The 15,659-nt window shown below is 42.0% G+C and overlaps 1 protein-coding gene across 1 annotated transcript in view; it reads right to left on the reverse strand.

Moving 5' to 3' along the window:
• The window catches only part of NT5E (5'-nucleotidase ecto), a 164,329-nt gene that overhangs the window by 23,063 nt on the left and 125,607 nt on the right, over positions 1-15,659 (reverse strand). Inside the window, exon 7 of the mRNA XM_075338420.1 lies at positions 14,431-14,580. Within this exon, the coding sequence (XP_075194535.1) occupies positions 14,431-14,580 (150 nt within the window). The remainder of the gene's footprint in view (positions 1-14,430; positions 14,581-15,659) is intronic.

Below are 15,659 nucleotides of genomic sequence, written 5' to 3' on the forward strand. Positions count from 1 at the left end.
TTGTCCACAATTTCACTGCAACCACAGATCTGCCGCAGATTTATCTCTGTGTGTAAAGTGGCCTTAACCTTCTGTACCTGCTGTGCCATCTATGTCTGCTATGTCTGCTGCACCTGCAGCACTTGCTGTATCAGCCATACCCTCCATACCTGCCGGAACCAGCCATCCTGGCTACCCATGTCTGCACCAGAAACTATTCCTTCCTGCATCAGTGCCCATGTCTGCATTTCCTTCTCCTGGGGAAAGGTGTCACAGTACCATGTCTTCCTGAGTAGCACCTACAGCTATCCCCCCAGGACAAGCCTATCACCATCAGAGGCTCTAATGAAAATGAGTTAGTCGCTTAGTTATGCATCTCAGGTCAAGCTGATACTGTAGCCAACTGGATCCACTCCCACTCACACCCGCAAGCAAAACAGTTTGCCCAAGTCATGGATCCTGTTGGATCCAGTAGTCCTCAGATCGCAGACCAACATTGGGAACATCAAGACTGAATCCTGACCTACTTGAAGTCAGTGGACACCCGTTTGCACACCTTAACACCAACATCTCCACCCGATCCTGTCCCAGCTGCAGTCAACACTGCGGCAGCATATTCATCTCCAAACTCTGGCCCTCGTTTGTCTGCTCCTCTGTGGTTTGACAGTGACTTCCAGCAATGCAGGAAATTTATAAAATAGTGCTCCTTGCACTTTGAACTTTTGTCTCATCAGTTCGTTTTGAACCAGGCCAAAGAGGCCTTCATGATGTCGCACATGTCCGGAAAGGCCCTTGCTTGGATCAATCCATTATGGCAAAGAAGTGATCCTGTCATCTTGGACCTACAAACCTTCCTGGGGGCATTCCGCAAGTTTCCTCAGCAGTGTCTTCACTTTTTAAATTTCACCAGGGAAGTCTCATTGTAGGAAAGTATGCCACCCGTTTCCGCACCCTGTCCTCAAAACTAGGCTGGAATAATGAGGCACTGCTGTCTGCATTCTGGGAAGGACTGTCCAAAAGAATCAAGGACGAACTGGCCAGTTGTGATATGCTTTCTTCCCTGGATGACCTGATGTCATTGGCTATCTGCATCGGTCAGGTTCCAAAAATGTTCAACAGAGGTGAACCAAGAGAGAAGAGCGTTGTGCCTGGCTCCTACCTTCCAGAGACCCATCATGCCACAATTCACAGCTCCCGTTGCTTCTCCTGAGCACATGGAGGTAGATCATTTTAACCTGGCAAAGCTTAAAAGGGAGGACTGTCACATCACAGAGAGATGCTTATACTGTGGGAGCCCTACACCCCTAATCCATTTCTGTACTTTGACACTGAGTAACTCCCAAGCCTAGGGTCAGTAGGAGAGGCCACCCTAGGTGAAAGCAAGTCCTCCCCATCGCTATCCATGTCCATATTATGTGACAGCACCCAACTCACTGAGTCAACCTATCTTGACTCTGGTTTCACCAGGAACTTCATTAAAAAAAAACATTGTGGAGTGGTATCATATTCCCATCGAAATACTTCAAGCCTTGTGGATGTAAAATCTCTGTCCACGACTATCCTGTTCTACACCAAGCAAGTTGAGCTTCAGGTGGGAATATTGCACTCACAGAAGGTCATGTTCTATGTGCTTCCAGGGCTGTTACACCCACTGGTGTTAGGCCTCCCATGGCTTCAGATACACGAGCCTGTCTTGGACTAGAGATCTGGAGAGGTGTTCAGATGGGGTCAGTCCTATCAAGAGAAATGTCTGTTTCCAGTTCGTACTGCCCAACTGCTATTGATGCCCTCAAATCTTCCGGGTTGGCCATCGCCTACTGGGCTTATATGGATGTCTTCGAAAGAAGGAGGTGGAGACATTACCACCACATAAGCCATATGATTGCCCTATCAACCTACTTCCTGGTTACTCACCTCCATATGGCCAAATCTACTCTGTGTCCCAGGTGGAGACCCAAGCCATGTCTGAGTAGATCAACGAGAATCTGGCAAGGGGATTTACCGAGAAGTCCTCCTCACTGGCCAGAGCTGGGTTTTTCTTTGTAAACAAAAATGATGGTTCCCTGCAGCTCTGTATAGATTTTAGAGATGTCAACAAAATCATGGTCAAGAATAAGTATCCGCTGTCACTTATACCAGAATTGTTCACCCATCTCCGAGATTCCAGGACCTTCTCTAAGATCGACCTCCAAGGTGTTGTTGTCCAAATATGGTAGGGTGATGAATGGAAGACTGCCTTTAACACCCGTGACCGCCACTATGAGTATCAGGTAATGCCATTTGAGCTAAGCAATGGTCTGGCAGCCTTCCAGGAATTTGGGAATTATATCTTGCGACATCTGCTCTACTTGTGCATAGAGGTGTACCTGGATGACATTTTTGTGTTCCTCTCCGATCTCCCTACACACAGGAGGAATGTTCGCCAACTTCTAAGGAGGCTGAGGGAGAATCGTTTATATGCCAAATTTGATAAGTGCCTCTTTGAATGGACTTCCCTTCTCTTCCTGGGCTACATAAACTCTGACACTGGCTTAAAGATGGACCAGAGGAGGTGTCGACGATTCTGAAGTGGCCTTGTCCTGATGGCATGAAGGCGATTTAGTTGGTCATTGGTTTCTCCAATTACTACCGTCAATTAATTCCTCAATTCTCATCCTGGATTCTCCCTATCACGGCCCTGACCCACAAATGGGGGAATCCTAAGATGTGGACTCCTAAAGCGGAGAGTGCATTTATCGCCCTTAAGCATGCCTTCTCATTGGCTTCAGTGCAGCATAGACCGGAGATTAACAGACATTTCATCTTGGAAGTGGATGCTTCGTCCTCGGGGGCCAGTGCGAATCTCACACAGAAGTCAGCTGCTGGTAAGACAGTAACCTGAAGTTTCTTTTCCAGGGCCTTCTCTCCTGTTGTTGGTGATCAAGATGGCTCTGGAAGAGTGGTGATACTTACTGGAAAGGGCGGCGCATCTCATTGTCATCTACACTGACCACAAAAACTTGACCTAACTGCAGTCGGCACAGAGGCTGAACCTGTGCCATCCTCAATGGTCGCTGTTTTTTGCCTGCTTTGACTTTGTTCTACATTTCCAGTTGGCCGAAAGTAACATCAAGGCGGTTGCACTCTCCAGGTCCTTTATGTTGGCCGACCGGTAGGAAGAGCCTCAACACATTATTGAGCTCTCCAAGATGCTCATGGTAGCTTCTGTAAGCGTGTCTCAGGAAACACCCAGAAAAGCGTTATTTGTGGAGGCAGACTGGAAGTGTGTATTGCAGTAGGATCTCTTCTAAGCTGGCGGACAAGCCGGTCAGAAGAAGATGACTCTTCTCATCTCTACAAATATATCAAAAAGACTAACCCGCACATCCAACAGGTGTGAACAGGTGCTAGCTGAAAACACAATATAACTACAAAATGTTTAGAGCTGCACTCTAGAATGCTAACAATGAATAAGGGAACTCTGGTATTGCATTACTGCTATATGAACTTTTGTAAAAAAAAGATGGTTAACTTACGTATTGGCAAATGCATGTGAGCCTAGTAACCAACGACAAGGTGATCTCTTGTACACTGGGACCCTAACTTAAATGCCTCAATCTAGGTTAAAAACCTACATGTCTTCTCATCTCTAAGCATTACTGGTATCCATGTCTGCGCAAGGATGTTGTGGACTTTGTCTGAGCTTATCCCTCTTGTGCCTTCAGTAAGACCCCTAAGAAGCTTATGGCTGGGTGACTATTACCTCTATTTGTGTCATCCACTCCATGGCAACATATATCGATATACTTCATTATCAACCTGCCAGTGTCCTCTGGTTGCTCCATCATCTGATTAGTAGTATACTGATTCTCTATAAGGGCCCACTTCACTCCGTTGTCCAGTCTTCCTTCTGCGCCTGTGCTCGCTGAACACGTCATGCAGCTTGTCTTCTGCCTACACAGCCTTCCTCTCCACATTGTGTCTGATAAAGGTGTCCAATTCACATCTTTGTTCTGGGGGGCTACCTATAAGCTGCTGGATGTCACCTTGGACTTCTTGTCGGTCTACCATCCACAGTCTAACGGCTAAGTGGAGCAGGTTAACCAGATCTTGACAAATTTCTTGCAGCACTTCGTCAAGAAACACAACATTGATTAGGTCAAGCTTATTCCATGGGCAGAGTTCTCCTACAATAATCACTTGAGTGAGTCCTCCGCTAAGTCTACATTTCTCATAGTATATGAACAGCAGCCCCAAATCCCTTTCCCTGTGGCTATCACTTCTGGCAACCCTGCAGCCGATGTTCTTGTCAAGAGTTTCTCCAAAATCTGGGTGGAGATCAAGCCCTCCCTGAAGCAGTCCTCCATCCAGATGAAGAGGCATGTGGATGAGAAATGCCTGGACCCATCTTTGTTCTGGCCTGGATACAAAGTATGGCTTACTTCTAGATATATCTGCCTCAAGATGCCTTCTTACAAGTTGCATCCCCATTTTATTGATCCCTTCGAGATGCTCCAGCAGATTAATGCCAGGTCTTATAAGCTAAAGATTCTGGCCTCCATGCGCATCCAACTTTTTCAATAAGTCTCTCCTCAAGCCTGTCTTCTATAACCTCTACTTCAGGAATTGGGGTTCCCTGCCTTTACAGGTCAGTGCAGAAGACATCTTTGAGGTAAAAAACATCCTTGCCATGAAAAGGTAAAAGGTAAAACCATCTGATTGATTGGAAGGGTTTTGGCCCTAAGGAGAGGTCACGGAAGACAAATAGAATACTCCTGGAAAAGGAAGAGGGCATAAGGGCAGTGTAACACCATTACAGGACACCGCACTGCCCTGCCCTCTTCCCTCGGCGTGGACATTGGCACACTCACCCTCCCAGCAGCCCAAGGGTGTCTTGTGACTCAGATTTTTCAGCCAAGATCACCTGGGAGCATACTTAAACCACGTGTATGAGCATACCTTCTCTTAAAGGGCCAGCAAGCACTACCCCAGAAGTGCCTCTCTGAGAGGCACTAGCTAGGTATCCTCCCCCTATGGGAGGTGCCTGGGCAACATGGTCTATTCCTAAAGACATATTGCTAGTTGTCAGGTCCTGTTCCTGTGTGCTGTATCTTAAGCTATTTTTGCTAACACGTATCTGTGTCCTAGGACCTGCTGTACCTATCTGTACCAGCCGTGTCAACTGTGCCTGCCATAACTGCTGCACCTGCTGTGCCATCTGTGCCCGCTCTGTCTGCTGCATCGGCTGCATTTGCTATATCAGCAACAATGTGAATACCAGCCTGAACCATCCATCCAGTCTGCATCAGCCATCCCAGCTGCTCCTGTCTGCACCAGAAACCTTGCCTGCATTCTCTACCCCTGAGGTCAGCTGTCACAGTATCATGTCTCTCCCTGAGTAGAACCTGGTGGTTACCTTCCAGCACAAGCCGATCCTCACCATTAGAGGCCCTAGTGAAGACGAGGTAGTTGTTTAGTTACGCCCCTCAGGCAGAGCCAGTACTGTGGCCCAATGGGTCTATGCCTGCTCGCATCTACAAGCATACCAGTAGTACTACAAAATCAGAGCAGCTTCTGGACTTAATACACATAGATGTCTGTGGTCCAATGAGTATGTAAACTCCTGTATAGAAGAGATATTTTCTCACATTTATGAAAGATTATTCAAGATTTACAGTTGTCTATCTGCTTCACAGCAATGTTGAAGTTATAGAGAAACTTGAAATATATCTTGCTGAAGTAGATAACAAATTTGTGAAAATGACAAAAATTCCGAATGCAAATAATGGAACTGAATATACAAATAACGAGACACAAAGCATTTTAAGAAAAAATGGAATCTTATTTCAGATCATTGTACCATACAACCCTGAACAATATGGTGTAGCGGAAGAAGGAAATGGACACTTTATGAAAGTGGAAGTAGTAAGAAGTATGCTAATGGACAACGATTTCCCAACAACATATTGGGGTGAAGCAATCATGACAGCTTTCTATCTTCAAAACTGGTCAGTTACTATTCTACTGACACAACTTCATTTGAGCAATGGAACAGCAAGAAGCCTGAACATTGGATGTAGAAATTTGGTTGGTTAGATTCCTCAACCACTGAGGAAGCAACAGAAAAATCAGATGAACCTGAAGTCAGAAGATCATCAAGATCAAACAAGGGTATATCAGTTTAGCGTTTATCCTACTTTGTCAAAACACTACCTGACTGAAGTGGATTAATGCTGCTAATGAGAAATTGAAGTCCCTTTATCAACTTCAAACTGGGAAACTCACCAAGGTACTACAAGTCAAGAAAGAAATCAAATGTAAATGGGTTTTTAAGAACAAGTATGATTGGAGGCAAAGTTCATAGATTCAAAGCAAGATAAGTTGCAATAGGACATTCTCAGAAATATGGTGAAAATTATGATGCCACATTTTCTCCAGTTGATAAACAGACCACATTCAGGACTCTTGTTTGCAATCTACAAAAATCTCCTTATGGTCTTAAGCAATCGGCAAGAGCATGGCACACCAAAATGAACAAAGTCTTATTGGAAGAAGGATTTAAAACAGGTCAAGCAGATCCGTGCTTATATACAAAATACACAGACTGAAAGTGGATGTATATTCTCTTGTATGTGGATGATGTGATTATGGTTTATTAAGAGGAAACAGAAATTGCAATGATGACTAAAATTGTGAATCAGCACTTTCAAATAAAATAACTTGGAAATGTAACATATTACCTAGGAATCCAGGTTCAACGAGAAGACGATGGAAGCTTACTTCTAAATGAAAGTGCAAAAATCCACTCAATTCTAAATCAGTTTGGAATTTCAGAGGCCAAAGGTGTATCAACCCCAATGGAACCATCCTACTTACCGTTTGAAAGAGAAGATTTTTGTTATCTAATAATGAGAAATACAGACAGCCAGTGGCGGTACTTCTATACATGGCAACTAGGACTCAACCAGATATCACGGCAACAATTGGAGATCTCTGCAGATATGTGAAAAAAGCGCCAAAAGGACTAGAATGCCGTTAAGAGAGTTTTTTGATATGTCAAAGAAACTCAAGACATAAATTTAAGGATCTCTGCAACAGATCTAAAACTCATGGGCTATGTGGATGCAGACTAAGCTAGTGACTTAAGTGATTGTAAATCAACAAGCGGCTATTTGTTCAAACTTGGAGAAAGTTCCATTTCTTGTTGTATCAGAAAACAGGTGTCTGCAGCCTTGTCATTTACAGAAGCATAGTATATGTTTGCAGCACAAGCAAGTCAAGAGGTCATTTGGTTAAATCAATTTTTAGACAATCTTGGTAAGCTGTCAAATCAACCAACAATAATTTATGAAGACAACCAAGGATGCATTAAACTTGCATGCATTCAGAAGATCAATGTGAGAACCAAACACATTGTCGTTAAACACCCTCACCTGCATGATTTGATAGAACAAGGCATAATTGAGTTTGTTTATTGCATGTCTGGTAGATGATAGCTGATGTTATGACAAAGCCACTTCCAAGATCCAAGTTTGAAGAATTCAGAACCAACTAATAGAACTAATAGAATAAGTAGTTGTTGAGTGGGGGTATTTGAATAATGCTTATTATATATTTTGCAGCAATTATTTACTATTACTATTTACTACTATTTAATAGTGCATGGGTTTGTTTGTCTCCTCTCCAGTGATAGAGTTATATTGCCAATAAAGTTTTCGAAAAGTGTGTGAGCAACTGGAGCACTCTCTATCACCTTTTATCTTGCAAAATGACAGATAAGATGCTGAGATCCTAATCTTTAAGGAATACCAATTGTAAGGTGTGTTATTTTTTTATTCCTGAATAAATATCTTTTCACGGTTGAACGTCTGAACAATACAGAAATCAATGCGCTGCCAACAAAGACAGATCTAATGATGTTGAGATCAGGGATGTGTGAGGATCATTAATTACTTCCAAGACTTTACTTTAAAGATATTTCTTACTGGCAGTAAGTTTGGGGTTGTTGTCATGCTGCTGAATAAATTCAGAGCCAAAGAGATACCTCTGTGATAACATTGCTTGGTGGATAACTATCTACCTGTATTTTTCAGCATTGAGTACACCAAGAAATAGTTGTTGTCGAGGTTGGCCAAGAAAATGCAGTGCAGCAGATAAAAGACACATCATGTTTGCTTCCCTTCAAAACTATGTGTGTAAGGAAGAAGTAAAGGGGTTAACCCACACTGCCGGGTTAAGAAGACAATCAATTGAAGAAAAAAATATGATTTATTGCTCTATGCATTTTGGAGTATTATAACTCCTTCTTCAGAAACAAAATCACTGATGCACAATAGTGATCTTTCCTGAAGAAGGAGTTTTAATGCGCTGAAACGCGTAGAACGATAAAAAAACATTTTTATCTTCAATTCATCAACTTCTTGTCCCACATGGCAGCGTGGGTTAACCCCTTTCCTTCTTCCTTCCACACATCTATTTACAGGGTTAGCAACTACCTGCCTGTTAGTGCTTAGGCACATTGTAAAAGAAAGAAAAAGTCCATGACAACCCCTTTAATGTTGTCCTCAACGGTGAGAAATACATGCAGATACTTATCAATCATTCAATACTCTTAAGGGAGTATCTGATTGGCTCCAAATTTATTCTGCAGCAGGACAATGACCCCAAACATACAACCAATGTCATTAAGAACTATCTTCAGCGTAAAGAAGAAGATTTACTCTTGGAAGTGATCATTTGGCTGCCACAAAGCGCAAATATCAACATTATCAAGTCTATCTAGAAGTACATGAATAGAGAGTAGGATTTGTGCAAAATTATATCCACAAAATATCTGTGGTAAGTTCATAAAGATTTTTGGACCAACCTCCCTGCCCAGCATTTTCAAAAACTATGTGCAAGTGTACCTTGAACAATTGATGATTGTTATTTCAAAGGTCTTCACATGAAATATTGATTTGATTTAGATTTCTCTTTTGTTCATTCACATTGCATTTTGTTAGTCTATAAAAATAAACTATTAATACCTTTATTTCTAAAAGTAGTCTTACTTTGCAAAATTATAAGAAGGTGTGAAAGAAAATGCTGTGCAGGTGGGTTTCCGCTGTGATGTAAGCCTGAAACCTAGCTCCAGTATGTATAGTACTGTGAGGGTTAATAGAGCTGACAAGGACCAGGTTTACAAGTAGTCAGAGAGATGGGTGGGACTTGTTGCTCACATATTCCCACCTTGGGACATGGTTTGATGCGCATAAGAAAGTCCAGGTGGATTCATTAACTGTCTGTGTGTAGAGGTAAGAAGTCCTCCTGTGTGAAGTCTCCATGTTTTTACCTGTGTGCTGAACTCAGATTGTAGTGCCTTTGTTAGGACTGTGTATTGTGTTGTTCTGCAAAGAAAGACCATTTTTGCTGTCATTGCAGCTCGCTTTCTGGAATCCTAATATAGAAGCCTGGATGTTTTGTTTAAAGTCGCCTTCCATGTCTATTTGAAATGCTGCCGGATGAGCTGTATCTCTACATTTGGTGGAGAACCTGAGGAGCAGGTGTGTCTGATGCAGGGAAACCACATGTCTTGGGTAAAAGCTGTGACTGGAGTGTAAACTGACAACATGGAGTAGTTGATAAAGCAGCTGCTGCAGGCTTATCACCAACCACAGCATCAGGAACAGCAACAGCAGCAGCATCAGGAACAGCAGCGACAACAGCAACAGCAAAAACAATTGCAGCAACAGCATCAAGAACAGCAACGACAACAGCAACAAAAATTACAGTAGCAACAGAAAGTCTAGCAGGAAACCAATAAACTGTAGATGCAACCGTTTTAGCTCCAGCAGCAACAGATACAGCTGCAGCAAGAGAGACAGCATCAGACAATGGTCCTTGATGAGATGCTCCACCTTACAAAAATTGTGAATAAATAACTTTGTCTCAAGCATGTGATCCTCATTCAAACTCATCTGTAGCTAAAACAGGTGTGGGCAATATGAAAATCACACCTAAGCTATTTGAAAAGTGGAGAAGTTGATTCAATATTAGCTTTGTGTGTCTGTGTGTGCCACACTAAGCATGGAGAACAGAAAGCAGAGAAGAGAATTGTCTGATGACTTGAGAACCAATAGTGTTGAAAAATGTAAACAATCTCAAGGTTACAAATCCACCTCCAGAGGTCTTTGTGTTCCTTTATCCATGATGGGCAAAATAATCAAGTCATTTACAACCCATGGTACTGTAGCTAATCTCCCAGGAAAAAAATGATAAAAGTTTGCAATGCAGGATAGTCCAGATGGTGGACAAGCAACCCCAATCAAGTTTCAAAGAAATTCAAACATACTTCATGAACACCCAGAAATGGATGGAAAGAAAGTGCTGGAAAGTTCTGAAGTGGTCAGTCTGGATCTAAATCCATTTGAACACCTGTGGAGAGATCTTAAAATTGCTGTTGGGAGAAGGCACCCTTCAAATATGAGACCTGGAGCAATTTGCAAAAGAAGAGAAGCCCAAAATTCCATTTGAGAGATGTAAGAAGCTTGTTGATGGTTAAAGGAAACAATTGATTTTAGTTATTTATTCCAAAGGGTGTGCCATAAAATATTAAGTTAAATAGGGTGTCAATAATTTTGTCCAGCCCATTTTTGAAGTTATGTGTGAAATTATGTCTAGTTTGCTTTTTTCCCCCTTATATTTTTGTGTTGTTTCAATACACACAAAGAAAATAAACATGTTTATAACAAAATATCATCGCAATAATTTTGTGGGAGACATATTTCATTTTCTGGAACAATTTCAAGGGTGCCAACACTTTCAGCCATAACTGTATCACAAAGTGTGAGAAAAAAAGTTTATTAACCAACATTATAACTGCAATGGTTAACTTAACATTAGCCTGTAGACCAATGTGACTACTGGGGATTAGAAAGGACACCTTTATTTTGCAAGGAAGGATAATGTTAATATTGCAGACATTGGTTCCACCCAGGTATAAAGGACCAATGAGTCATATTGGGTAGAACTGTGGTGTCCGCACTGTTTTTGTGGCTTCTGCCCCCCTTCACTGTGCACATCCCAAGTCATTCACAACTTGCCAAAGATCACAGGTCACCCTACCATGACATCAACATTCACAGCACACTGCTCCAAGACCTATTTGGCGAGTCCTGCCTGCAGGGCTTTGCTTGATTGACAGGCTACATTCTGTTCAAATAACAGAAAGGAAATATTTGTAATTTGCACAAACTGTAGCAGGAGGTTATGTGACCCCATTTGACAGCTCAGAAACAGAGTAGAAAGTTAACAGCAAGTAACTTATACAATTTCTTATGGACGTTACAATGTTTAAACAATCTGTGTTTCAGGAAAAAAAACATTAAAGTTTCATTTAAAGAGTACTACACAATTGTAAAGAGGTGGATTTATTGTTGTGTTCCCCCTTGTGATCTGAATTATATCTTACATTGTCATAAAAGTAATGAGTCATATGAATTGTGATGTAATGTATAATGTGTAGTATTGTTTTCTGTGTTAGGCTGAGTTCACATGTCCTGTAATCATCCATTAGAACGGATCCTGAAGATATGCGTTGAGAAAATGATTTCTGCCAGATCTGTTTTTGTTTTAACATGGGAGTGTATGGAGAACGGATCCTTTAACGGATTTCTATTTATTTTCCATTTGAAATCGATTCATTACAAACGCAAGACTAATGGATGACTAAATAGCATTTCCTTAACAAATCTGTTCTCCATAGACTCCCATGTTTAAAAAAAGGATCCATCCGACATCAGTTATTTAACAATGGACAAAAATGTTGTGTTTGCACAACTATTTGTCCAACGGATTTCTGCAGGATCCATTTTAACAGATGATTACAGGACATGTGAACTCAGCCTTAGGCTGACAGTAGGGTCAAACGTAGTGAATCATTGGCACTACCCCATAGTGGAGTGGATAGTATGTTGCTTAAGTGACTGTTTCCTGTGGAACATCAGATAGGGTCCAGCGAGTGACAGAAACAGACCTATGGTCTGATTGGTCATCAAGGATCAAGGCTGCATGCAGTGGATGATCTGTGACAATAGGGAAAAAGGAGACCAGGAGAAAAATAGTGAGATCCTGAAGGAAAAATTGAGACACAAGGAGAGTGGTATAGACCCAGTGTGAAAGACCGTGTTAGGTCCAAGACTGACCATAGAACGGAGTGACCCAATCAGAAGGGCTCAGAGAAGGGACATCTAGCAGAAAGGCTTCAAGTAAATTGCGACTTATGCAGTGCCCCAGGAGAGAGTTTCCTAGGTGTCAGAAAGCTTGGAAGCTTGAGTCCTGCCATATTGGTGAACTCTCTCCTCTATGTGAAGAATTGGATGCGGTACCATGGGAAGACAAAATTACTTTTGCAAACTGTTTCATGGTGCTAGGCTGGGTAGTGGTAAACAAACCAGCACAGTGGAAATAGGACCAACTGAGATCAGAAATCTGGTGAAGATATTTCAGCATCAAATTTGCTAATCCTCGGAGAAAACCACACTGAAGCGGCATGAAAATCATTTTTGTGTATTTTTTAGCTAAGAGATGTAGATTTGGTGCTGAAATTTATACACCATATTCCTGCACCAACTCTGCATCTCCTGGGAAAAAAAAGTTACATCAAAAGCACATCGTGTTTTGATGTATTTTTTGCCAGAAGTTGCAGATTTGGTGCAAAAATATGGTGTATATGCAGCACCCTGAGGTAACAGGTGCCGCAGAGGACTGCATTACCCCGGGTTCCTGGAAGACCAATGCTGGCAGCCGCACTACATACATTTAAATTGCCCGCTTCTCAGGCTGAGCAACAGGCTATCAACGAGTTTAGAGGGGTAGCTGCCCATTGGCTGGGACGTGTCCAATCCGGTAGCCAGAGGCACAGAGAGGGGAGTGGTCAGTTAGTCAGTTGAGTAAAAGGGTCGTAAGTCATGGGGGAGAGAGGGTGTGTGTGGTCCGGAGAGGACCTCAGTAAATGAAAGAGGAGATCGGTCACCTGAAGGGGAACAGAGCCTGTACCCTAAGGGACCGAGTACGACAGAGCACAGGACTCTAGTCTGGGCAGAAGTTTCAAACCCACCCAGTAATCCTGCAGGTGATCGGGGACTATCAGGGTCCATCACCAGTAAAGGTAAGGGACACAGTAACAAAGAGGGAACCTGGACACTGAGAATGAAAGGTCTTACCCAAGAGAGGTTGAAGTTATACATACACAGAAGGACAAGAGGGAGAACAGACAGGGACTCCAGGCTGCAGGCTACGGGGACCCTAATACCAAAAACTGCAATGAGGAGGTTTTACTGGGTCACCACACTTGCACTGGGATAAAGGGAACCCGGGACCCCGCAAGCAGCAAGAAGCGGGCTGTGGCTACCAGGACTCAGTTAGTAAAACTCTGTTTAGCCGCAGAACCCGTATCGTCTGAATCATTGCTATATCTTCCTCAGCACCAACTGCTACCCCTAACATTGATTTCCTGGGCCCTAACCCTACTTGCGGAGGGTTCAACGTGTGCTGCACTACACCAACAGCCCCAGCAGAGTACATTAAGCAGCAGCGGCTTTCCCCTAAATAGCCGCGCACCGCAAGTAGCGTCACAGACATTTTGTACATATTCCCTTTTAAATATCCCTTCTTTGTCAAGCTACCCCCAGGGTCACGGAACCGGGCACCGGCCACCAGAGTGAGATTGTCTGCCTGTATCCAACACCTGGAACCGAGTACCCTAGGCCCTGGGGTGCGTGAGCTAAATTGGCGTGTCATAAATTTCAGCACCAAATCTGCATTTTTTGACAAAAAAGTCATTGCTGGCAATTAGATCTGTGTGATCTGGTTAGACCCATCAGTGTTACCGTATCACACAGAAAAATACAGTTCCGACATTCTCTGGGGATATTTTATTTTTTTCTCCTGCATGACAAGTCTTATGATTGCTCAACATCCTGCAGTGTAAATGTAAATGCAACCAGTGAAGCATCTATGCTAACATCACCCTTGGATTTAGTGGATATTAGCATATAAAAGTTTACAAATTAATATCTCTGCAACAGAGATAAGAAATAAAAAAATGTTTTATTCAGAGCTTTAGTTTCTTAATCATAAAGTGACCAGTTAGGAATGTGATGAATTCTGCTCTTTGAAAGATGTAAATTTAAAACACAAACCAAAACGATGAAATTGCTGTTTTTATCAATATCTCCATCCTAAAAGCTCATGAGTTAATCTAATTCATATGTACCCACAAATGCAATTAAATATTACAGTTCAATCTGAAAGAAAATTGTCTCTCCAAATATGCCATTCCAAACATAGGCTTTGAAATGAAGAAGCGTAACCCAACTGGTAGTATAGTACGGTAATTTCATTAATCTTTCAGCTGGAATGGAACAATAATTTTTGGAAACCTATTGAAAAAATGACATAGGAATAACTTAGGAAATGAGAAATTTAACATACCACCAACTTGCAAAAACTCTCCAGTACTGGCCCCGTAACGATGTACACTGTGTTCAAATGCTTTTTTAAGAGTTGATCCTTTAATCTCAATCAGATCAAAAGTACCCCCAAACGGTAACACAGATAACAAGTCTTCAAGAGTTATGCTCCCTGTAAATCAGAAAACATATAGATTATAATTTCAACAAGATTGTCATCATGACCAGGTCACATTTAGACGTCTGTGTTTTACATATGTGTTCTAACTGGGATTTTTACGTATAGATCACATACCAAGTATATTATATTGGATTGTTCACGTCCTTGTTTTTTTGTAGACTATGTGGTCAATGCAAAAATCATGGAGACATGTCAGGTTTTTTTTTTTAACACCATCATGTTTGAAAAGTACCAACACAAGTCTATGGATCTGTGAAGATCAGTGATATCACATGGATGGCACAAATACAAGTAACAGACAGCATCCCAGTGGTATATGCCATATTTAGAGTTGAGCGAGTACCTAACTATTCGTACTCGCTATATTCATAACGAGTACTGTCTAATACTCGCGTATTCATTCCGAATTGCGTGTGCAATGCAAGTCAATGGGGAAAAACTCACAATGTAAAGTGTATCCTGAATGCTGTACTATTCATGCGAGTAGCAAATAGTGCGGAATTTGGTCTACTTGGTCTGTTCAGGTATTCGTATTCAAAGACAGCTAGCAGAAATCTGGAAATGTGTAAATAATTAAAAACTTAACTTCTTTAGATGCTTAATTTGCCACCAAATGCACTATTTTATTCTTGATTTCCATGAACCAGAAGTAACACAAAGAGCAAATCTTTTTAAATTTGAATTTGCCAGCTTTGCTCGTTAGTTTTCCAAAATACTTGATTCTGTACCTAATCAAAAGCACTGAAAATCCCACAATAGTGCTGAACAGACATGTATGATACTCCGAGATGTCCTAGGCCTGTAGCCAACCCCGCTCAAGCTTGTTCATGCAAACACAACCTTGATGATATTCAAGGGACTTCATATATGGCTATGAGTAAATGGATGGCTTCTGTTCTTCACTGTGTTCTCACACCATATTTATGCATTTTAATAATTGTTTTATAACTTCCTCATCTTATCTCTGTGGCTACACTGTGAGCTGCGTGAGAAGGCGTCCGGTTATGTGATGAATGGGAGATTTGTACCATGTAAGTGGTGTGAGCCTCAGGAATGCTGGCACTTGTAGT

Source organism: Anomaloglossus baeobatrachus, chromosome 3 (assembly GCF_048569485.1).
Source record: "Anomaloglossus baeobatrachus isolate aAnoBae1 chromosome 3, aAnoBae1.hap1, whole genome shotgun sequence".
Classification (NCBI taxonomy): Eukaryota; Metazoa; Chordata; class Amphibia; order Anura; family Aromobatidae; genus Anomaloglossus; species Anomaloglossus baeobatrachus.